We start from the raw sequence: 23,357 nt of genomic DNA, 5'->3' as shown, positions 1-23,357 counted from the left end.
TAATATCCTTCCATCATCAGATGGATTACCCATCTGTCAGAGTTCAGAGAATAAAAAGGAAGAAAAGGCCCCATCAGAGAGGGGGAACAATGGAAACAGGGAGTGGCAGGGAGCTTAAAGCTTCATCCCAGGACCATCCTTGGTCAGCTGAGGCACAGCCAGGAGAGGGCTTGTTGAGAAGGCTTCCCTAAGAGGCTGGAATCTCAAGGAGAGGCGCCTGAGAACTGCTTTCCCAGCCAGGGTTTAGTCTGGGACCCCAGCTCACCTCTTGGTAGCGTGCAATGCCTCCGTTGACAGCGGCGTCAATGACGCCATTCAGGCACATGCTGAGCAGGTTGATGTTGCCATGCACCTGCTTGTGCTGATACTGGCTGATCAGGGCCCGCAGCTCCTGGTTCTTATTCTCAACCACTTGGATGGCATTCTCCAGGGGGCTCACCTCCACCTGGGGGCACACAGCAATGGTGTCATCCCAGGCACAATGTCAACCCCTCCCTCATCACAGTTCTGACAGCAGGGATCTGTGACCTGTGATTCTGATTCCCCGCCCTTGTTCCTGTGGAGTTGGGACTCCCTTTCTAATTTCCTCTTCTAATCTGTAGGCACTTAGAAGTACAGTAAACAGAGAAGAGCACCAGTTCTGAAGTCAGAGGTCTCTGGCTTCCTGAACTTCAGAGAATAGTTTCTGCATTCACAAATTGTGAGAAAAAAAATACCTGGTGCCTAAGGGTGTTGTGAATATTAAATGAGAGAACGAAGGTGCACAAAGCCTCCAGCAAAGGACTGCCTGTAGCAGCCTAGGCCAGGCAGGCGGCCTAAGCACTCTTTCTCTCTCTTCAGTCCTTAGAGAAAGGCCCCCAAAGCAAGAACTGAGGAAGCAGCTGTGAAAATGAGCCCCATCTGAAATGTGTCTCACCAGCTCCCTCCTCTCCACTTCGAACCACCGAGAGATGCCAGGCAAGCTGTGGGTCAGGGTCAGCGTGGTACGCTCGATCCACAGGCTCTGCAGGGAAGGCACAGGTAGGTTTAGGCCATTAAGTGATTTTTACCATGCCCTGCCTGCCCGAAGGGTGAGACACTGATGAGCTCCTGAGAATGTGGGGCTTGCCCCGGCCTCGCTATAAGCACTGCCCCCACTTCCCTAGATTTGTTCACCTTGAATTCATTCTCCTTGTCCTTGGGGCCTTTGTGAAAAGGCCTGTCGTACCGGAACTTCCTCACATTGTTGACGCGGTAGAAGCTCTTGACACGATCTGGGACCCTGTCCATCTGCAGGACGTCCACATAATCTGGAATGGGCGTCACTGCATAGATCTGCAAGTCTGGGCAGGAAGTGAAGGAGAAACCCAGAGAGACTGAAAGAGAGATGGACCTGAGTGGCTGACCCCTGTCATCCCCCCCAAAGGAGAGAGGAACACCACAGCCCCTGTTCCCTACTGGCAGCAGCAGCATTTCAAGAGGCAGATCAGACACAAACACAGACCGAATCTCCCTAACTGCCCCTCTCCCTGCTCCAGCAGTCAGTCTCCTGAGCACGCAGCCAAGGTGAGATGTCAACAGCTAGGTGTTCTCCAGTGCCCCTTTAAGAAAGAAGGGAAAGGGGTCAGGAGAATGCAGGTGCCCATCCCACAGAATGAAAAAGCTGCAAGAGCCTGGGTCTGCCCACTGTGGGTAAACTGTATTTACTGCAAAACAACATTTTAACAAAGTACTCTTTGGGATCTCTGTGGCGAGATAACATATGGGAGTCTACCTGCCCTCCTCTCTCTGGAACAAGCTTGCTACAGTCATGGCAACCGTCATGAGGTGTTCAAGGAAGCTGTGTGTGGGGAATGAGGGGCAGGCCAGTGTTTGCATTCAGACTTCCAAGTGCCTCAGACCCCCCGTCTCCGCCCCCATCCACAGAGCTGTGCCTCCGTCCTGCTGGCAAAGGCTCTGGGTAACAACAGATGCACGTGGGAGTAGAGCAGGACACAGAAGTGGAGTATCCCTGCAGCAAGAGTCCACAGTGATTGCTGCTGGCTGCCTAGGCAGACCCTTCATATGGCAGGGTGGGGACTCAGGTGCTGGCAGCAGCCAACCAGAGGGATAAAGGTCCCCCTGAAGTTCAGCTGATGACCAGGCCCCCATGGCTAAGGGCATGCCACGGCCCCTCTGTGAAGCACGAGTGCCCTGCTAAGTGTCAGTCAGTAACGAGAACACACTCTGCTTCAGGACTTACAGGTAACCTGGCCTGTATGGCCAAGGACATGGCAGAGGGGTAGCTGACTAGGTGGGCCTCACCTCCCAGGATCCCAGCCCTCCTTCCCCTACTAAGTGTCAAAAGATACACTGGGCATCACACTGCAGGATGGTGTCATCAGGGTGGTTGGGGTGCTGCATGGCGACAGCCTGTGGGAACTCACTGAGCATCCTCTGCTGGAAGGCCTCCAGCCTCTCGTAGTCGTGGCCACGGCACACATATTCTTTGTTCTGCCACAAATGGGAGAGCACACTCAATGCCTCGCCTGCTGCCACCCATCCCCTGCATCCTCATCCCACAGACGTGTCCTAGGAACCCCTGTGGTAGGCATGGACACAGCACTAAGTCTCTGCCTTAAGGGAAATGATGGTCAAGAAGGGTAAGGGACAGCAGAAGGGAGAACTGCACTGTGGTGTGACAGCCCGGGGTGGGAGGTACGGCAAAGGCTGCAGGAAGCTTGAGGGAGGGAGGGCTCCTCACACAGGAAGGGATGCAAGCGGGGAGGCGGGGTGAGATTTTGGAAATAGCCATGCCTGAAAAGAGTCCTTGGAAGGTCCACCTGGGTTAGCGCAGTAGAGAAGAGTGGGGGGCAATCTATGTGGGTACAATGACAACCAGGGCCACAAGCCAAGACAGGAAAAGGCACAGCTAGAAGGAAGGTGCTTGTGGAGAACTGGTGGGAGGGTGACTGAACATGCCTGCAGGTGTGTGCCAAGGAGTATCACTATGGGTGCCACCAAATAATTTAGAAAAGGGGGTGATCAGGTGTGTGCTTTTGTAGGGTCACTTTTTTTTTTTTTTTTTGCGGTACGCGGGCCTCTCACTGTTGTGGCCTCTCCCGTTGTGGAGCACAGGCTCCGGATGCACAGGCTCAGCGGCCATGGCTCACGGGCCTAGCCGCTCCGCGGCATGTGGGATCTTCCCGGACTGGGGCACGAACCCGTGTCCCCTGCATCGGCAGGCGGACTCTCAACCACTGTGCCACCAGGGAAGCCCAGGATCACTTTTGTTAGCTGGGAGAAACAGTCTAAACGTTGCCCAGTGTCCAGTGGGCATTTGTCAGCCTCTCTGGCAGCAATTCCTTTGCAACTGTGTCAGCAGAACATCATTCCAGCTACACATTTCTTTCTGTTTTTCTTTTCTTTTCTTTCTTTTTTTTTTTTTTTTTTTTGCGGTACGCGGGCCTCTCACTGTTGTGGCCTCTCCCGTTGCAGAGCACAGGCTCTGGATGCGCAGGCTCAGCGGCCATGGCTCATGGGCCCAGCCGCTCCGTGGCATGTGGGATCTTCCCGGACTGAGGCGCAAACCCATGTCCCCTGCATCGGCAGGCAGACCCTCAACCACTGCGCCACCAGGGAAGCCCTTTTTCTTTTTTTTAAAAAAATAAATTTATTTAGTTTTGGCTGCGTTGGGTCTTCATTGCTGCACATGGGCTTTCTCTAGTTGCGGCGAGTGGGGGCTACTCTTTGTTGCGGTGCACGGGCTTCTCATTGCAGTGGCTTCTCTTGTTGTGGAGCACGGGCTCTCGGCGCGCAGGCTTCAGTAGTTGTGGCACGTGGGCTCAGTAGTTGTGGCTCACGGGCTCTAGAGTGCAGGCTCAGTAGTTGTGGTGCATGAGCTTAGCTGCTCCACGACATGTGGGATCTTCCTGGACCAGGGATCGAACCTGTGTCCCCCGCATTGGCAGGTGGATTTTTAACTACTGTGCCACCAGGGAAGTCCCCAATTACAGATTTCTTAAAACCTCATGTTACATCATATTTGGTACAGGTTAGGACTCAGTTTTTCTCTTTGTGTACGGAAGGCATGACAAGGCACCTTCAACCCTGCTGCTCTGCCTACCTCACAGCTGTTCAAGAGTGAGTGGCTGGAGGAGGCTCCTCTGAAGCTCTCTGGTGACATCTGTCTGCCTGCCTAGCTGCCTCACTAGATTCACTTTGACAAATGGTGTCAGGCACTGGCAGCCCCTCTTGGCACGTCTTCAGAGGAAGGGGGAGAGAGAGGTTCCACAGGGCCAGCCCTACGTTTCCCAGTACAGGGATAATCACAGGCCAGGCTGTGGATGACCTCAGCCTTTTTGGAATAGGATTTTTGCCCACTTTTCACTTCTTCTCTTACTATGGGAGAACTCAGCTAAGGCTAGGCCACATGTCCAGATGGATCAGAATGAAAGGCAACACTGGAAGGGAAGTCAAGGTCAGGAGGAGCAGGCTGGCCTCTCCAGTGGAACAGACAGAGGACAGAGACATTTCTAAGTCCCTTGCTTGATAAGGAGAATTGACAAAGAAGGTAACTGTTTAGAACTGGCCTTTTCATATCCACTCACAAACGTACAATCCTCTCCAGTGTCTGTTCATGAGTCAAATGAAGAGAAACAGAAATTCCCCCAAGGAGGGAGGGCTGGATGTTTTCCTGTCTCCATGCAGATTAGCAGATAATCACATTTGTGAGGCAAGACGGGCAGATGGTCCAGAGAACTCAAGCTGACAGAGCTAGAGTAATAGATGGCCTATGTGGGAAGGTGAAAGAGTAGCCTAGTGTGCTGGGGAAGACCCAGCAGGAGGAAGGCACAGAGCATTGACCTTGAGGCTGGTTGCTGCTTTCAAGTCTGCTCAGGCGAGAGCCCCAGCATCCCTACATGAGACAGATCTGGCTGCCGCTGCTTTCCATTTTGCCCTTGCCATTTACAAGGCAAACGGCTACCTCCACTGGACTTATTCCATTTGCCACAGAGGAACTGAGCAGCTGAGGGAAGGGAAGGCAGCATGTAGCCAGGCCAGGCAGATTTGTATGCATGAAACATAGCTCCTAGTGTGGAAATGAGGACGGACTGATGGATGATATTTCCTAACACCTCTTGTTATTTTTCCTCCATTACTGGCACCCTTGAAACCATGTTTGAACATTTAGACTGTCACTTGAGAACACTGTATGAATGGCTCAGATGCAGGTACTATGCCAGGTCCTACTTGTCAGAAAGCTCTGAGAGCCCTGAGATACTGATGTTCCCTGTGACATGAGCATGAGGGGTGGGAGCCAGGTGGAACCGTGATGGAGACCTCCTGCTTGACAAAGACAGAAATGGGGAACATCAGGGCCTGATTTTGTAATACTCAAAATAATGATGTTTTGGAGTAAAATCTGGTTGATGACATACAAATTGTGGGACTAAACAAGGAGAATAAAATGACAAGCATAATTTGCAAAGATAAAATGCGAAAGAAATAACTTACAGGGCTATAATCATTAGCTTATCAAAGGGCTTTCTAGAGATGCTTTTGGTTTCTAATTCTTGTACTATTCTTTCTTTCTTTCTTTTTTTTCCTTCTTTCTCTTCTGTTGACCTTTACCCCCACTGCTGTTGTACGATCTATGCTGATGGGGGCAACAAACATGCCACTTCTGATATGCCTGGACTGGATGGTCCCTAGAGAATGAAGGAGGTCCAGTCTCCTGAGGAGATCCTCTACTTATTCACATTCTGCTACTATAAACACTCCTGTGCAATAGACTTAGAGCCTTCTGGGGATCATGATCAGGCAGAGTGTGCTTGCTGTCCCTATCACTATTGCTAGTTCCTGCAGAAATCACTTTCATTTTAACCTATAATGATTACTGCCCAAGAAATGTGCATGTTGACCTGCCTTACATCTGAAATGTAGTCAGCCTGGACTTTGTTGCTTAGCAGACTGGCTTTTTGTAAGGAGCCATTAAGCTCAGTTGACCTTTGATGAGATACCAAGCTTATCGCTCACTGGCTAAAGCAATTTCCCCAGTAAGATAGGATCCCAAACACATCAAGGGAATCCTATGAATTTTCCCAGCTGCTTCCTGGACACTGAACCTTAGTATGATACTGGAACTGGAGACAATCGGAGCTACTCTTAGGTCTCAACTGCAGCCCTGGGGCTCTTGCATCAGCACAGCTTCGTTTAGGTCATTTGGGAACAGCAAATCCGTGTGGGCTACAGCCTACAAGCCCAGGCTGACTTCTCCTGGAGCCTCTGGGTTGTGCTGATTAAAGAGAAAAAAAATCGCAACTGTTTAACTGGTGTCAGTATGTCTATGCTCAGTCATTCCTTCCACTCTGTTTATATACCAGCTCAGCCTTTCCAGCAATGGTGGAGGAAAATGGCTGTAATCATCATGGGCCAGAGAACTGGCTGCCTAGGAAAGGCCTTCCACAGCCAAATCCAATGTTTGGCAGCTCCCACAAACCCCAGGAGCAAGGGGACTATCCTCTGAAATCTCTCAAATCAATAATTCTCCACCCTGGCTGTACCGCCTACTGTTGAGGTCAGGGCTGTACTGAGGTCCTGTCTGGCTGAGAACAGTCACACTGGAGAATTCCAGGCACTGGAAACAGAAGTTGGAAGGTTTCTAAACATACCTATGGGACATTCTCACACCCTGGTCATTTCCTGCAGGAACTTGGTTGATTTGGTAAGAAAACCACCCTCATACATTCCAGGTAGCTACAAAACAGTACTGCAGAGAGAAACAGAGTCTAAAGTTGGTAGCCAGTCCAGTCAAATTAAGTCAAATGCTTTTTGTTGGCTGGTCATTCCTTCAAAAAGAAGTATTCAATAGAATAGGAAAAAGGTTAAAAAAAAACAGGTTATAAATAACTTACGTGTAAAATATGATAGAAGTTCTTGTGACTACCTGAATGGACTCACCCGAAGGAAAAAAGGAAACTTCCTGCCATAGAAGCCGACCCGAAAGAACTCAGGCTCCAGGCGTTGCTGCTCCGTGATGTTGTCATAGTAGCTGGCCTCCATTTTCTGTGAACGAGAAAGGCAGTTGGCTTGACTGCTAGTGGTGTCCAAAGCAAGTTCTCCCAGGCCTAAGTAGACACTGTCTTTTGGAAAGAGAACATGGTGACTTGGTCTAGATAAAAAGTGAGCCCCTAGCCCTGATCAACCTCTCCCTGGGGAACTGCCTGATGGAGAGGAAGTCTTCACTCTCCATTGTCACCTGATGGTGAAGCAGCCCTGAGAGGCTGCTTGGAGTGTCCTTCCCAATGAGTGGACTCAGCCCCAAAGAGGCTCAGGCTTCCTGTACTTTCAGGGATACACATTTAACATGGACTTCCTTTTTTTGCTCAGGAATTCCTGGTTTTGACTGATACTCACTACACCAATTGAGTATAAGCTAGTGTTGCTTATAGGTGGCACCATTTTCCATCAGTCCATCTGCATTGCTCTTGTTCATTTATCATCTGACTCGATGCTAACAGAATGAGGAAGGCTTAGTTGCCAGCATCACTCGTACTGGTCCCAATTTAGGAGATTTTAAACTTTAAAAGTTGAACTAATATCCATGACGTCTGGTATTACCAAGGTCGATAAGTTTTTTAGTCTTGGCTGGCCTGGCTTCAGGTTCAGAAAAACTCACTGAAATCTGACTGGGAAGACAGCCCTAATGCGCTCAATCAAGCCAGCCTGCCAGGGGGCAGCGGCCTTCAAAGACCAGTCAAAATGCTATTGCTAGAGAACCACATCTATTATATAGGCCCAAATCCTGATCAGGATCAGGGAACACGGAAGAGCTAGCTATGCTGAAAAGGGTGCAGGAGGAGGATGAACTGAGATTCCTGACTTCTCTTTGCCAATGACCTGTTATGATTTAATACCCAGCACCGGCAACTAGGAAAAATTTGGGAGACTGTCAAAGTCCATTTCACTTAATTTTGAATATTTTTCATCAAAGAAGGGAAGAAGAACTTCCTTTACTTGGGTGCTCAGTATTGACCATAAGCCAAGGCAGTGAAAGATCTTATAATGTTTTCAGATGAAGCATACCTGAACAAAATCATTTCAGGAAAAGCTTCTTCATGAAGTCGAGCTGCCACCTCCTCCTTGAAACCCCCATCCTATCCTGTGTATGCTGCTTCTCCCTTCCTTGAGCACCAGTGGCCCTTGGGGTCTGGATCATACAATCATTTGTCATGTGTTTGTTTTGGTTCCCCAGCCGTAATGCAAGCATCTTGAGAGCAGGAACCTTGGCTTTTGCTTCTCCTGTACTGTCCACAGCACTAAACCAAGGGCTGGGTCCACAGTAAACGCTCCCTTAGAAGTTGATGCCAGAAAAGTGCTAGCACCTCCACTCAGGGTTGGGGCGGGGGAAGGGGCAAAGCTCACCCGAATCCAGCTGAGGCTCTGATAATCGTAGAGGCTCTCATACTGACACGCCAGCTCCCTGCACAGTGGGATCCCAAACTCCCAACTCTGCATCAGAAATAGGAAAAAGGCTTCAGCACCTCAGGCAGCCTTGGAATGGCCCAAGCCCACATCAAACATATCAGAGGGCACAACCAAAGGCCTTCTGCAAATCGCATGTCACAAAGAACATATGCTCAAAACCAATTTGTGGAGAACACATAGCACTGGTTTTCTGGCTTGAGGCATAGTTTTCAGGTTTCTACTCAAATGTTTCCACTTCCAAGAGGCCTTTCCCTAACTACCTTGTCAAGGACAGGCACTACCCCAACCATTCTCTTTCATTACTCTGAAGTTATCTTGTATAAAAAAAGTATTTACTTTTTCAAATTGAAGTGCGGTTGATTTACAATATTGTGTTAGTTTCAGGTACACAAAAGTGATCCAGTTATATATATATATATATACACACACACACACACACACATACATATATTCTTTTCAGATTCCAATATTACTAGATATTGAATGTAGTTATTACAAGATATTGAATGTAGTTCCCTGTGCTATACAGTACATCCTTGTTGTTTATCTATTTTATATATAGTAGTGTGTATCTGTTAATCCCAAACTCCTACTTTATCCCTCCTCCACCCTTTCCCCTTTGGTAGCAATAAGTTTGTTTTCTATGTCTGTGAGTCTGTTTCTGTTTGGTAAATAAGTTCATTTGTATAATTTTTTTAGATTCCACATGGATATATAATATTTGTCTTCTCTGTCTGACTTACTTCACTTAGTATGATAATCTCTAGGTCCATCCATGTTGCTGCAAATGGCAGTATTTCATTCTTTTTAATGACTGAGTAATATTACATTATATATATAATATATATACATACACACACATACACCCTTTGCCATCTTCTTTATCCATTCATATGTTGACGAACACAGGTTGCTTCCATGCCTTGGCTGTTGTAAATAGTGCTGGCATGAACATTAGGTGCATGTATCTTTTTGAATTAGAGTTTTTGTCTTTTCTGGATATTTGCCCAGGAGTGGGATTGCTGAATCATGTAACTAAAACTAACTCTATTTTTAGTTTTTTAAGGAACCTCCATACTGCTCTCCATAGTGGCTGCACCAATTTACATTGCCCCCAACAGTGTAGGAGGTTCCCTTTCTCCACACCCTGTCCAGCATTTATTATTTGTAGACTTTTTGATGCTGGCCATTCTGACTAGTTTGAGGTGATGTCTCACTGTAGTTTTGATTTGCATTTCTTTAGTAATTAGTGATGCTGACCATCTTTTCATGTGCCTGTTGGCCATCTTTATGTCTCTTTTGGAGAAATGTCTACTTGGTTTTCCGCCCTTTTTTTTAAAAATGGTGCAACCACGTTTTTTGTTTTGTTTTGTTTTAATGTTTTTTCTTTTCTTTAACAATTAATTAATTAATTAATTAATTTTGGCTGTGCCAGGTCTTATTGGCAGCACATGGGATCTTTAGTTGCGGCATGCATGCGGGATCTATTTCCCCGACCAGGGATCGAACCCGGGCCCCCTGCATTAGGAGCATGGAGTCTTACCCACTGGACCATCAGGGAAGTCCCTCTGCCCATTTTTTGATTGGGTTGTTTGTTTGTTTCTGATATTGAGCTATATGAGCTGTTTGTATATTTTGGAAATTAAGCCCTTGTTGGTTGCATCATTTGAAATACTTTCTCTCAGTCCGTAGGCTGTCTTTTCATTTTGTTTATGGTTTCCTTTGCTGTGCAAAAGCTTGTATGTTCGATTAGGTCCCGTTTATTTTTGCTTTTATTTCTTTTGCCTTGGGAGACTGATTTAAGAAAATATTGCTACAATTTATGTCAGAGATTGTTTTGCCTATATTCTCTTCTAGGAGCTTTAAGCTGTCATGTCTTAAATTTAAACCTTTAAGCCATTTTGAGTTTATTTTTGTGTATGGTGTGAGGGAGTTTTCTAACTTCACTGATTTACATGTGGCCGTCGAGCTTTCCCAGCACCAATTGCTAAAGAGACTGTCTTTTCTCCACTGTATATTCTTGCCTGAAGATTAATTGACCATAGGTGTGTGGGTTTATTTCTGGGCTAAAAAGTATTTACTTTTATGTTGTATTAGTCTCAATTAGATGATAAGCTGCATGAGGGCAGGGATCCTGTTTATATCCTATATCCTCAGAGCCTAGAACAGTGCCAGCCATGAGCAGGTACTCAATAAAGATTTATTTAATGAGTTAACGAAGGAAACAATGACTTTTAAATTAAGATCATTTAAGCTTAGAAACAAGTCTGGAAGCTAAGTAGGAAGTAGCTACCCAAGGGCTTGGTAGTAGGTCTGATAATTTCCTTTACAGAAATGTTCAAATCTTAGAGCAGTCTTCAGATAATCCTTGCCTAATCACGTCTCGGGCTGTTTCCGTGGTGTGGCTCCTATTATGGTGACAGGCTCATCTAACAGTGGCCTTCACTAAGGGGCAATATTGTCCATTTCCTCCTCTTTTTAATACAGTGCTTTCTCTCTTGGCGAGATTGGGAATCAAAGGTTTACTTGACATTTTAGCCAGGCTCTTCTCCCCAACTTCTAAGTACTAATTAAAATTTTTATTATAGGAAAATTTTAAACATATAGAAACATGGAAGTATGAACCCCTAGGTACTCATCACCCAACCTCAACAATGACCAACTCATGGCCAGTCTTGTATCATTAAATATCTCATCCACTTACTCCTCCCCATAGTTTTGGAAGCAAATATCAGATATACTATAATTTCACCCATCAATATTTCAGTATGAATGTTTAATAAGGACTATATTAAAAAAATAGATTTGAAATAGCATCAGGGAGAAGGACAATACTCTCCATGTTTTATTCATGACTGTGTTTCTTTTTTTAAAATAATTAATTAATTTATTTATTTATTTATTTTTGGCTGCGTTGCGTCTTCGTTGCTGTGCACGGGCTTTTTCTCTAGTTGCTGTGAGCGGGGCTACTCTTCGCTGTGGTACGCAGACTTCTCATTGCAGTGGCTTCTCTTGTTGCGGAGCACGGGCTCTAGGCGCATGGGCCTCAGCAGTTGTGACTCGCAGGCTGCAGAGCGCAGGCTCAGCAGTTGTGACACACGCGCTTAGCTGCTCTGCGCCACGTGGGATCTTCCTGGACCAGGGCTCGAACCCGTGTCCTCTGCATTGGCAAGCGGATTCTCAACCACTGCGCCACCAGGGAAGCCCAGGACTGTGTTTCTTATCCTTTGAAGAAATTACCGCCATATGGATTGAACTGCAGGACCAATTAAAAATGTTGAAACAAACCAAAGAGAATTTTAAATAGACCCTGACTCCCTGCTCCGATACAATGCCTCTGCCTCAGTGAGCTAGAAAGCCTCTTGTACCCCCACATCACAGCTTTTAAGGGGGCACGTGTCTGTCCTGTCTCTGGCTCCAAGTGCTGCTTGGGCAGGTTTCAGTGAAGGGCCCACAGGAGGGTCTGCTTGGCAGGAAGATCCAAGGGGGCTGGCGAAGCAGCTGAGCTGTGTGCAGACTGCTAGCCAGCCTGTAAGGAGCGCCCCATGGGGAACTGCTCATTTAGGTGATGAGGAACCCATGTGAGGCTAAAGGCGCTTTGTCTGCTGACGGTAGCTCCCAGTAAAGCAGTTCTACTCTATTAGGATCAATGCTTATCTGCCTCGCTGGCATCTCTGCCCTAATTTGTAGCCCTGCTGCTCCAAGCCTGCCCCCCCAACCCCCAAGGGTGAGCCAGGACACTCTGTCAGCCTTGAGGATTGTGCTGGAATGCTGGGGGTTTTGAGAGCTACCTCGGAACACAGGGAGGGAACGCCCTGCAGATACAATGCATCCCATCTACATCTTCTCTCTTGGTTTCCTTCCTTCTGGCAGGAGGCAAAGCCAACTACACAACTACTAACCAGTGTCTGAAATCCAATCACTTCTACCAGCTTGGGCAGATGTGTGTTTATACATCCTTGTTGCCCCCACTGACAGGGATGGCACAAAAGTTGCACTGACTTGGCTCACTCTACTCAAACTGGAAAGGAAGGCAAAAAAGCCTGGGACTCCAGACTGTCAGTCTTTGTACTTCTGTCTACACACAACATTTTAGAAGCAACAGACTCATTCCTTCAAAGGAATGTGGACAATAGCAGCCCTCAGCAGTAGAGCCCAAGCCCACCCCCACATGGAGGGTTGGTTCGGTCCTGATGGTCTGTATGCTTTAGGGGTCAGAGGCCTCCTCCCAGCTTCCCTTACTGTCTGCTCCCTCTTCCCTGAAATGAAGGACCAGCTCCCATCTTCATGCCTCCCCTTCCTTCTTTTTTTTAAAATTTATTTATTTATTTTATTTTTGGCTGCGCTGGGTCTTCATTGTTGCGCACCAGCTTTTCTCTAGTTGTGGAGAGCGGGGGCTACTCTTCGTTGTGGTGCGCGGGCTTCTCATAGCGGTGGCTTCTCTTGTTGCAGAGCATGGGCTCTAGGGCACGTGGGCTTCAGTAGTTGTGGTGCATGGGCTTAGTTGCTCCGTGGCATGTGGGATCTACCCGGACCAGGGCTCGAACCCGTGTCTCCTGCATTGGCAGGCAGATTCTTAACCACTGCGCTACCAGGGAAGCCCAGGAGCACTTTTCTTGCATCAGACAGGTTTTGCTTTTCTGGAGCCATTAGAAAAAAAACCCTGAATGCTTTTAAGAGAACTGGTTAGCCCTATCCACTGGTTCTGTCAGGTATGAAGGTACAGAAACAGAAAAGTTGGACCTTCTGTATGAGCCCAAGAGAATGGTTGTGATAAATACCCCTTTGAGGGGCTCATGAAAGGGCTCACTGAGTCGTCTGTTCTCAGTACAGAAGCTGCTCCCCCAGCAATTCACACCAAAGTCAGGGCTGCTAGAAGGAGGGGGAGATCCCTGACAAGGTAGCCTACGGAGCCTCCCAGTCCTTCTCCCCTTCCTGCTTATCCACAATACTCAGGCAGGTTTTGCATTACCTTCCCTTGTTCATACTAACCTTTAAACCTGCTTTCTTGACACTACTGTAGTGTGGGGTGAAAAGGGGACCATTAATGCTCACGTGTCCCACTGCTGGGCTCAATCAGATAAGCATAACTCTACTCTGTACTCTATGCCCATGGAAAGAAAAATAAGCTAATATACTAACAACACTTATGCACACTCACACCATGCTTATGCCATTCCCTCAGAGCTGGGAGGGCTTGCTGGGCATATGGGTAGGTGGCAGCTCCAGGTGGGCTGGGTGCCAGGAAGACAGACCTAAAAGTGTACTGGCATGGGGCCCTCTGTCCGTCTCTGGACCAGCAAGGAGAGGAGGCTTTGGGCTGGCACTGTGGCTCAGTCATGTGTGGCTGGCTGACAGCTAAGCATGGGTCTCCTTTCTGGGCCAGGTGAAATGAGAGCTCCTGAGGTTTTGGAAAGGTTCCTGCTTACCAGTGTGTTCCCTACATGGGTGAATGTTTTTGACAAACAAAAGTCTCTCATGTTGTGTAAAACTGATGAATGTTTTCTGATTTATGGGCAGAAGTTATTAATGTTTAAATCTTTCTTTTTTATGATAAAAAAGCTTATTTTAAAAAACCAATTTCCATTTAAGTCTGGAGTTCAGCCACTATAGTTCCCTGAACAATCCTGTTTCAGCTTTTTAACATGCTCAAAGCTGAGTAATGAGAGAACAGCTTCAACAAGTTACACAAGTCCAGCCTTTCCAGTGTATGGGCCATAGGTGGGTCAGAGGGCCCCACAAGGAGCTCTCCCAGAGATTGGAGCAGAATGGCTGGGAAGTCCCAAGGAAGTCTGAACCAATGCTGACAATGCCTGCTAATTCCACAGAATCAAGTTTAATAGAGAATAACCCCAATGAGAGGAGCCCAGACTATGCTGTAAGGAAGGGAAATCCAAGACAAGAACACGTACCCGTAAGAGGCAGTACAGGCCTCCGTTGGCTGTGGTTAGAATCCATTAATTTTTATAGCTCACATTTTCTATAGCAGAGCAGAAAGCTACAATAATTTAAGTAAATCTAATAAATATAAGCAGGGGGCCCAAAGCCCTTGCTGTTGGAGCATTAGTATTTACAGATGTGCAAAGCTGGTATGTGGGGTTGTCTCTTACATCCCCAATCTGGAATTGGCTTCCAAGCCACAGAATTAAGCTGTTATTTTTTTTTCCCCAGAGAAAGTCATGCTGCCTCCATATCTAACGCACACATATGGGCCTCCACCCCCTCACCACCCCACACAGTACCCTCTGCAGCTGCTGCCATCCCTGTAGCGTTAAGATGCCATGTAGTACAGTAGAAGCAGAGACGCTCAAAGCCTTGCCTAATAACACCCACCTTGCCTTTGTTGAAGTAGTGGATGATCTTGCGGCACAGTCCCTCTTTCCGCTGCCACTCTGTCTGGGATGGGTAATGGAGGAATTCCCGCAGTGGCCTTTCCTCCCACTGTAGCAGCTCACAGTAGAGGAGCAGAGTGAACGCAGCTTCTGTGGGGACAAGGGCTATGGAGGTCCAGGGGCAGCCGGGTGCCAAGGGACCAGGCTAAGCAGCATGCCAGCGCAAGGCATGTGCAGCCCAGATCAGGGTTGCTGGATACCAAAGCTGAGATAGAGGGGCTGTCCAGCCAGTGAATAGCCCGTGAACACAGCACGAAGGAACCAAAGATCCTAGTAGACACCTTCCTCCCTTAGCCTGGTCACCTGCTCTGGGCGCTAGATAAAGTATGGCTCAGGTACCTAGGGGCCTGTGTACAGGTTGCTTTGCTCTGGGACACACTGACATGTCAGAGAGAGTTCTTGGGTTCCTTTTTGCTCAACTGACTAGAGCTTCTTTTCCAACCTTTTCAGAACTGGCTCTGAGGGGTAAGCACTGACTAAGGCTTTTCTCAGCCCTCCCGAAGCCAGCCTCAATGCCTCCAGCTCCATTTTCTGAGCTCAGCATGGCCCTGGGAATGACCCTTTCTCCTTATCTTGACCGTTTCTAAAAGGACCAGAGAGAAGGAGTGTGTACGGTGATAACTGTGTGATGGGCTCCATTCCTGGAGGAAGCTAAAGTGGATGCTGGGCCCAGGGCGGGGCCCTGTGACACCTCCCATACATGTGGAACAGTTGGAGACGGTTTACAAAACAACCGCAGCTAAATGCTGTAGCTTCCTAAATCCCAAAGAGTCAGTCAGACTGAGTTACAGCAGCGGCTCATGGTCCCATGACACAGTCTGCTCTTTCCTGTTCTATCTGCTCAGTTTTAGTGGGCATCTCCTACTAGCAAGTTAATTAGTTCTAACTTCTGCCTGGCCTTCAAGGCCCTATTCAAATCTGCTCCCCATGACTATGAAGAATCTCTTTTCAAATTATCTAGTGACCCACTTCCAGTTTTAGCCAGGTATATTGCCTGCAGCCACTTTCCAGGCTCCTGCTCACGTTTGCGCTCTGCCTATGCTCTGGCTACTGGACCCTCCTGCCCAGGGATATACGTGCCTCCTCACTGGAGCTGTGAAGCCCCTTCTCACTGGGAACAAGCCCATGAGGCCCTCAAGGCCTCCCTCTAGAACTCAGAAAACCATGTGAAATCCTTTTCTTCCCTGCCAATATTCTTTTCAGATGTTATTCCTGAGGCCACCAGAGGCAAGGCTCAGCACCCTCTCTCTGTCTAAATTCCTGACATAGCCTCTCAGTGATGGCCCAGTCCTCCAGGAGTTTAGTAAATGCCTCTATTGATACATGGAACTTTTCAGTCTATCACTTCACTGCCCTCTCAAAGGGCTGCTGGGATCATGGGTGGAAGTGGCTGCAGAGAATGGCAGGTTCATCCCAGTCATTTCAGATTTAATTCTTGCCAAGCTGTGTCAGGAAAGGTGGAATCTATGCAAAACACTCTTTAACATCTAACATAAAATAAGGAAGGAGGATTCTGTGTTTCTACAAATTCATCTAATTCTCGTAATGCTGTGGACAAGAATAGCTTGAATTTCCTGGTCTATCACACAAATTCAAGTCCTGTGGCTCAAGGGCTAAGATGTGATGGCTGGTCACCACAGTGAAGAAGTGGCTATTTTGGGGGAACTATGATACAAGGTAATCAGGCAGGACACACATGGGTACACATATCTTCCTGACTCAAAGTGGCGCTCAGTAAACAGAGTGTGACAGGTATGTTGAAAAGCTTTTAAATTTGTTCTTTTAGAAAAGGCCGTAGTAATGGATTAAATTGTAGATACAGTGAAAGGGTCCCTGTCTGGTCTGTCAGAAAGTAAGGTGAACATTCTCCATACTCTCCACTGGGAGCTCAATGTGGGGCTGTTGTGTACTTGCAGGGGAGGAGCCCAGACTGCAAGGCAGGTCTGCCAGCAAGTTCTGGAAGTCCCAGGGTTAGGCTGATGTTCCTGTGTTATGGCCTCACTTAGTTCCAGCTGTGAAGGTCCTCAGAGAAGTTCTGCTCATGAAGAGGGACAGTAAGCTCAGGATGCTCTGAACCTGGCACACCAGAATTTGGAGGTCACCCTTGAGGCCTCAAAGCGGGTGAATAGGAGGCAAGGAGAATGGAAGAGCTTTGGGCAGCAAGGCACAAGTGGAAGTTCCACCTGCTTTTTCTCCACCACGTTACAAAGGAGTTGAGGGAAAGGAGTGAGGTGATGGGCATCATGGGTCCTGACACTCTGCTAAAATCTGGGAGGCACCAGCTCAGAGCCTTTCTCTGCCAGCTGTGCATGTATGTCCAGTCTGTCCTCACGGGGAGGCGTAGCTTCCCCTTCCCACTTACCTGTGTAGTTTTCGGCCTGCAAATGCATGTCACAAAGCTTATGGATATAGCGGATATACATCTCTTCTTTGTTAATCTCAGATTTGTAAAAGTTCTGTAAGAGAGAAGGAAATATAAATGAAGATGGGAGAGGCTGCTGCCTGTGGAGGCCATCTCTGAACTCCAGGCAGCTGCCCAAAACCCTGGGTGTGCTGGACGGGAGGGAGAAGACAGGCCGTGGAGGTAGCCAGCACCAGGAAGAGAAGGGACCAGCCAGAAGGTACGCCTGCTGGGGGTGAAACCTCTGGCAGATCTGCAGGAGCCCTGAGTGATGAGACAGAGGAAGAATACCAGGGAAGACTGGAAATTAGAGTATGTCAGGGTTGGCGGGACCTTGCCAAGAGGCCAGGCTAGAGCTCTGTCCAAAGACAAGCTCATTTCATTCCTTTCCCAAGTAGGAATGTGAGTGATGAGGTGCAAGTTTCCAAGATACCAGTAACAGAGCTGATGTCCTGACTCAAACCCTTAGGCTTGGAACTTCCCTGGTGGCACAGTGGTTAAGACTCCATGCTCCCAATGCAGGGGACCCGGGTTTGATCCCTGGTCAGGGAACTAGATCCTACATGCATGCTGCAACTAAGAGTTCACATGTCACAACTAAAGAGCCTGCCTGCTGCAACTAAGGAGCCCGCCTGCCACACCTAAGACCCAGAGCAACCAAATAAAAAACAAAAAACCAAAAAAACCCCTTAGGCTTATAGCCATGTATTGTAGAAAGGACAGGCCAATCACAGGGCAGGACAGAAGCCACACTACGAGGCAGAGAGGAGGAAGAGCCCATATTCTCTCACCATCAGGTTAACAGTGCAGCCGATCTTCTTATTCTCTGTCTCCTCTCCTTTCATGCAATCCCTGGAAGGGAGAGCACAGATGAATGCACAAAGTGGTGCCTCTGGGACAACACAGAGACCTGCAGTGTCACTGAGGCATTAGTATGTCCAAACCCCAGATGAGGATGCTCTCCAACAGAAACTTCTTCCACAGATGAGACTGTACTGTGAGCTCCCTCTAAGCTTTGGACCCACTCCTAGGGTTCAAAGATCTCTGTTCAACTGGACCCCTTGCTCTGGTGGCAGAGTGTAGAGCCCAGATGCTATATCAGGGCATTAAGTAACACCTATCAATGCCTTCAGCACAAAAGAGTATGTCAGTAAAGTAGAAGGTTAAGTCCTCAAGTTTCCAAAAGGGGAAGCACAGAGCTTTCCTTAAAGGGCAGTTTTCATTTTGTAGGACAGTGTTTCATAGAAGCCAAGACACTCTACTCTAGGGACCTACCTTCAGGACCCTGTGGCCACAGCAACCACGGCATAACTGCCATGTACATAATCTCATTCGCTTTTCTCCCTATAGTGTCCTTCCTGTGCACTAGTCTTTGGAATCCCCTCTAACTAGGAGCAGTTGCTTTGGAGCTTTTTTTCTGATTTAGGGGTAGCTTCGGCCAGAGCTGAGCTGCATTCATGCTGAGTAGCGCTGGGTTTAGGAGGGGTCATGGCTGGCCTTCCAGACACAGAACAGCAGGAACACTGAGAATGAATCCTTGCCTAGGGAGGGCAGGGACTGGTCAAAGCCAAGCTCCTCTGGGGAGGAGAAAGGCCTAGCACAAGGGGATGAAAGAGAATGAGAACCAGACTGGTGAATCCAGCAAGAAGCTTCCTGTACACGCAGCTAGCTGGAGTCCCAGATGCTCTCCCTTGGCATCTGCATGACATGTAGCACAGAGAAGACAACTATTGCTTGGGTCTGGGTTTCCTCTATCATTCCTCCTCATTCCTTATCACCTTCCTCTAGGTTCCCAAAAGGCACTCTTAGCTATCACCTGAACTCTACTGACAGAATAACTAAGGCTGCAATGGTAGCATTATTGTTACTTTTAGGCAAAGTCAAAAGCCATGATATGACTGAGAAGGCAGGCTTTCACGAAAAAATGAATTTCACATGAACTCCCAGACTGAATGTATCATAAAGATCTCTGAGCTCACAGGCTGCCTCCTCTAATCTGCGCATGGCCAGGATCAAGGGACAGAAATAAACAGATTTTACACAAAGAATGGAGGCATGGAAAAGTTGGGTCCCCCTTCCCTGGAAAAACCAAATGAAAGTCCTCCTGGGTCACACTTCTGTACCAGGTGATATTTTCCTGCCCATCTGCCACATGGCTCTGAGGAAGGTCTGCGCTAAGGACCTAACTTGCTCTGGAGACAGCCTTTCTCTTCCTCTCTGCTGTGCCCATTCCTCTGAGCCTTGACTTTTCTGGATGAAAAGCCAGAAGGCTACATGTCCCTGGGATACCTCCTGGATACACGTGCCCACGTATCGGGGGTAAGCCCAGGAAGCCCTGGCCTACCCTTGGGAGAAGGCTTTCTTCCTCTTTCTCCTTGGCCATCAGGAGATTCCTAATGACTGGTGATGGCACACAACACCAGAACAGTCCTACCTCTCATGGCCACGAGGTCTCAATTTTAAGGTCAGGGGATCCTCCTGCTGGGGAGAGCATCTGACCAGAGAAGAGGTCAGGTAGGTTCCTGAGAAGATACCTGTAGTCAAGAAGGCGTTCCATGAGGCGGGTGACCGAGGTTACAAAGGAAATGCCGGTCTCGCGCCATGTTTCCTGTTCAACTTTCTCCAGCAGGCTATTGGTGGAAGCAAACACAATGCACAATGCATGAGCCTTCCTTGGGCACCAGAGCAAGGTCCCAGAGCCCGTGGGGCCTGTGATGGATCTGGAGACGGCAGACTTACCACACTGCAGTCTTACCTGGGGTAGGGCCCAAACAGCTGGGTTCTACTCCATGCAGCAGAAAGCAAAGACAAAGCAATTACTGAACTGGCCAGCAACCAATGAACACGTCTTCCATTCTCCTGTGCAAGTTCCGAACTGAGGGAGCGGTTTCAAAGCCCCAGCCCCTTTAGGTGTACACACTGTGAGATCTGTTCTGAAGAAGCAGCGGAGTAAGAGTCCACTGAGGGATAGACCTGGCTTTGCCAATTGGCTGGCTGCCTCTATCACTGCTTAGAACCATCCTCAGCAAACATACTAACCAACGTTTTCATGTAAACCAAGGGAAAGATTCCAACCAGTCTTGAGGGCCCAGCGTGAAGGACAGTGAGTCCAGGAGTTACACTGTCATCTTCACTGTCATGGGATACTCCCATGTGAAATGTGCCAGAGCCAAGAGCTAAATGCCCAGGTGCTTTTCTCACTTGCCAGCCCAGGCTCCTGTCACCTCCAGGTAGCCTCTGACTTCTCCAAAGAGCCTGGCTTCTGAGATCCTCTGCCTTTTCACAGTTCTCTCCTAGGGGATGATGACCTAGATGGACTCTTTCTGTTTGCTCTAGTGATTATCTCAGGTCAAGGTCTCACTCCTGATCCTTTTGTACACTGTCCCTAGCTCCCTAAGGTCATGAAAGTCACCTAGAGTGGAAGGCTCAGCCAGGGACCCAGCACTGGGAACTCACACCCACAGCCTGACTGCCGTTAACACTGCAATGATGACAACTGTCTTCCTTGCACACAGCATCTAACTTGAGCTGAGGCTTCTGGGAAAGTGAGGGTTTCCATGTGACCCATTTACTAGAGCGAGAAGGTAGGACCATTGTCTTTCACCTCTGAGCTGCGTGGAAAAAACCACTGTGTTCACATTTCCCAAACTCTGTTCTACAGAGCTCTGCTGTCCTGGAGGACAGAGAGAGGTGTTCTGTGAGCAAAAAAGCATGGAAGATGCTGATCACCACACCTTCCTTTTAGAGAGTTTTCACATCTTTCTAAATATTAAAGGCTTTGAGAAGTCCTATAATACAGAGGCCTGTTCGATTTTATTTAACTGAGTCTTTTCTAACTTGATTAGCCCATGATCCACTCCCACCTCCCCCCAGCATACCTACAAACATCTTCCCCAAACACAAATTGGGAAATGCTGCTCCTTGGTTATCAGTGGCTTTCAGTTCTCAGACGTGAACAGTGTTTATGTAACACTATTTGGTCAGGTAATTATTAATAGTAAGTTATTTTTGTGCTTTTTCCTTCATAGTAAAATCATCAGTTAGTGGCTTAGGAAGAGATTTCTCTTCCTTATTTCCACAATTAGAAACATCTTCAGCTAAAAGAGAAGTACTAAAGGATGGATTCATTTTCACAAATTAAAATTACTTAAATTTCAAATGAATTCACATTTTATTGCATGACTCATCAAGGAACAAAGTAGGCAGGGTGTAGCAGGAAGATTTCCCCCTCTTGAAACTGGAATATCTGGGCTGTACCCCCAGAGCTGCTTCTTACTGGCCATGCAACTGAGGCCATGCTACCACTTCTCTGAGCTCAGTGTCATCACCCCTACTCCTCAGGATAATATCTGCCTTGCCCACCTCACAGGTGTGTTGTGAGGATTAAATCAGATATGTCAACAAATTTTGTACACTGTAAAGTTCTAAGCAAATGTACAGTATTATTATTAGAAAATATATTACAGGCTTATCTTAAAAATGTCACTAAAATAAAGAAAATCTCAAAGCTAGAGATAATGAGTGAGACAGGAGAGGGCTCTAGAGCTGTAAATGTCTTAAAATTTTGTTTTTTAGGAAGATAAAATACCCAACTTTACTATCTCTCTGGGAGGACCACGGCTCTCCTGAGTCCCTCCTTTGGGCTTAGCCCTGTGGCTAGTCCTGTAAGGTCTCTTGGCCTCCATCAACTCAAGACAGAAGCCACAACTGGTGGACCTGGGACCCTTGACATCAGTCAGTACAACCACCCTGTTTCACAAATGGAAACTGGTTTGGAAGGGGGTATAATTTGTTCAAGTCACAAAATTCATGGCAGTGTTTCTCAAGCTGATTGTACATTCTTACAAAGCAGAGATTTAATTCCCTCCCTCCCCCCACCCCGAAATGTCAGCCTTGAGCCCTCATTGAGTCCCCATGAACTGTTTGCCCAACTAGATACAGTACATGGTATGAAGATATACGATGATCCTTTTGCTATCAGCAAATCCAGGAGCTCAGAGTTATCACCTGTCCCTACATCTTTAGTCAACTATGGCAATCCCTGAGAGAGCTTGCTGTCATGATGTCACTTTCTTGTTGACAGAAGGTGAGCACTGCTACCACCAGGAACAACCCTGGTCTCTCCGGATACCCACACTCTGAAGCCTGCCCAGTGCAGGTTGCACCGCTACCCTTCATTAGCCCACTTCACCCCCTCCCCCAACGTGAGGTACTTGGGGCTGAAGCAGCTTACAGCAGGCCGAAGAGCTCCCTGTAGCTCTCATCGCCTTTCCCTTCTGACACCATGCTGTCCAGCTTGTCAATCAGCTCGGCCTCCACCTAGAGGGAAGCAGAGATTTTGTAAACCCGAAGTGACCTCAGAGGAAGGATGGGAAATCCAGCCCCTGTGATAGGTGAGGATGGTGGGGAACTGCTTCCTGATTTTTTCCTTGCACCAAATAAATCCTAGAGAATGCAGGATCTCATCTACAGCACTGAGAAACCACCCTGCCTCCCCAATCAGGAAGGGCTCCCACTCCAGTGGTTTAAATGAGTTGGAACTTACACATACGTCTCAGATACTCTTTTCCCTAGGGGCAAAAGGCAAGGACTCTCTGGTGAGAGAAGTATTTCGGATCCAAAAGAGGCCTTTGTCAAGTGTTTTTCTTTCTTAAAAAATGTTCATTCAAAGGAATTGGTATGTATAAAATACATTTGGTTAGAACTTTACCCTCTATCAGCCAGCCACAAAGAAAGCTTGCTTTGGGAGGCTGGTCCTCACTTTAATGGCTGGCATTAGTCTGGGCTGAGGGAGATGTGTTTCCTTCAGAGAGTCCCCTTCAGGATAAAAGGCTCTATTCTTTGTCCTCACAGGACCTAAAGCCCTTGGAGCTGCCGCCCCTGCCGCTGCCTCGTCACTGGGGCCCCCTGCACTTGTTATTGGATTCTTAAACCATAAGGAGCAATACTGCATTCATTCCTACCTCACTAATCTGCAAGGCATTCAACAGTGCTAAGCCACTTCTCTATCAGGCCTCAATGCATACACTCTGAGGCGAGAAATTAGTTGTAAGTGATGTGAGATAAAAATCTTTTAAGCTGTTCATTAGCCTTTAAAATGTGGTATTGTGCAATTA

The 23,357-nt window shown here is 47.6% G+C and overlaps 1 protein-coding gene across 11 annotated transcripts in view; it reads right to left on the bottom strand.

Moving 5' to 3' along the window:
- DOCK3 (dedicator of cytokinesis 3) overlaps positions 1-23,357 on the bottom strand; it is a 408,834-nt gene that overhangs the window by 20,297 nt on the left and 365,180 nt on the right. For all 11 annotated transcript variants that reach the window (XR_013830244.1, XM_079934759.1, XM_079934762.1 and 8 more), the window contains 11 exons: positions 22,475-22,560; positions 19,776-19,871; positions 18,033-18,093; positions 17,203-17,296; positions 14,782-14,930; positions 8,386-8,472; positions 6,922-7,026; positions 2,331-2,472; positions 1,156-1,322; positions 917-1,003; positions 266-445 (listed from right to left, as the gene is read on the bottom strand). Coding sequence is in view for 10 of the 11 variants with exons in the window: in XM_079934759.1 (XP_079790885.1) it covers positions 266-445; positions 917-1,003; positions 1,156-1,322; positions 2,331-2,472; positions 6,922-7,026; positions 8,386-8,472; positions 14,782-14,930; positions 17,203-17,296; positions 18,033-18,093; positions 19,776-19,871; positions 22,475-22,560 (1,254 nt within the window). In the remaining variant the exon portion in view is untranslated. The remainder of the gene's footprint in view (positions 1-265; positions 446-916; positions 1,004-1,155; positions 1,323-2,330; positions 2,473-6,921; positions 7,027-8,385; positions 8,473-14,781; positions 14,931-17,202; positions 17,297-18,032; positions 18,094-19,775; positions 19,872-22,474; positions 22,561-23,357) is intronic.

The sequence above is a fragment of the Stenella coeruleoalba genome, assembly GCF_951394435.1.
Source record: "Stenella coeruleoalba genome assembly, chromosome: 10".
In the NCBI taxonomy this organism is placed as follows: domain Eukaryota; kingdom Metazoa; phylum Chordata; class Mammalia; order Artiodactyla; family Delphinidae; genus Stenella; species Stenella coeruleoalba.
The sequence above is the reverse complement of the archived record's forward strand: the minus strand, read 5'-3'. Positions and strand labels throughout refer to the sequence as shown.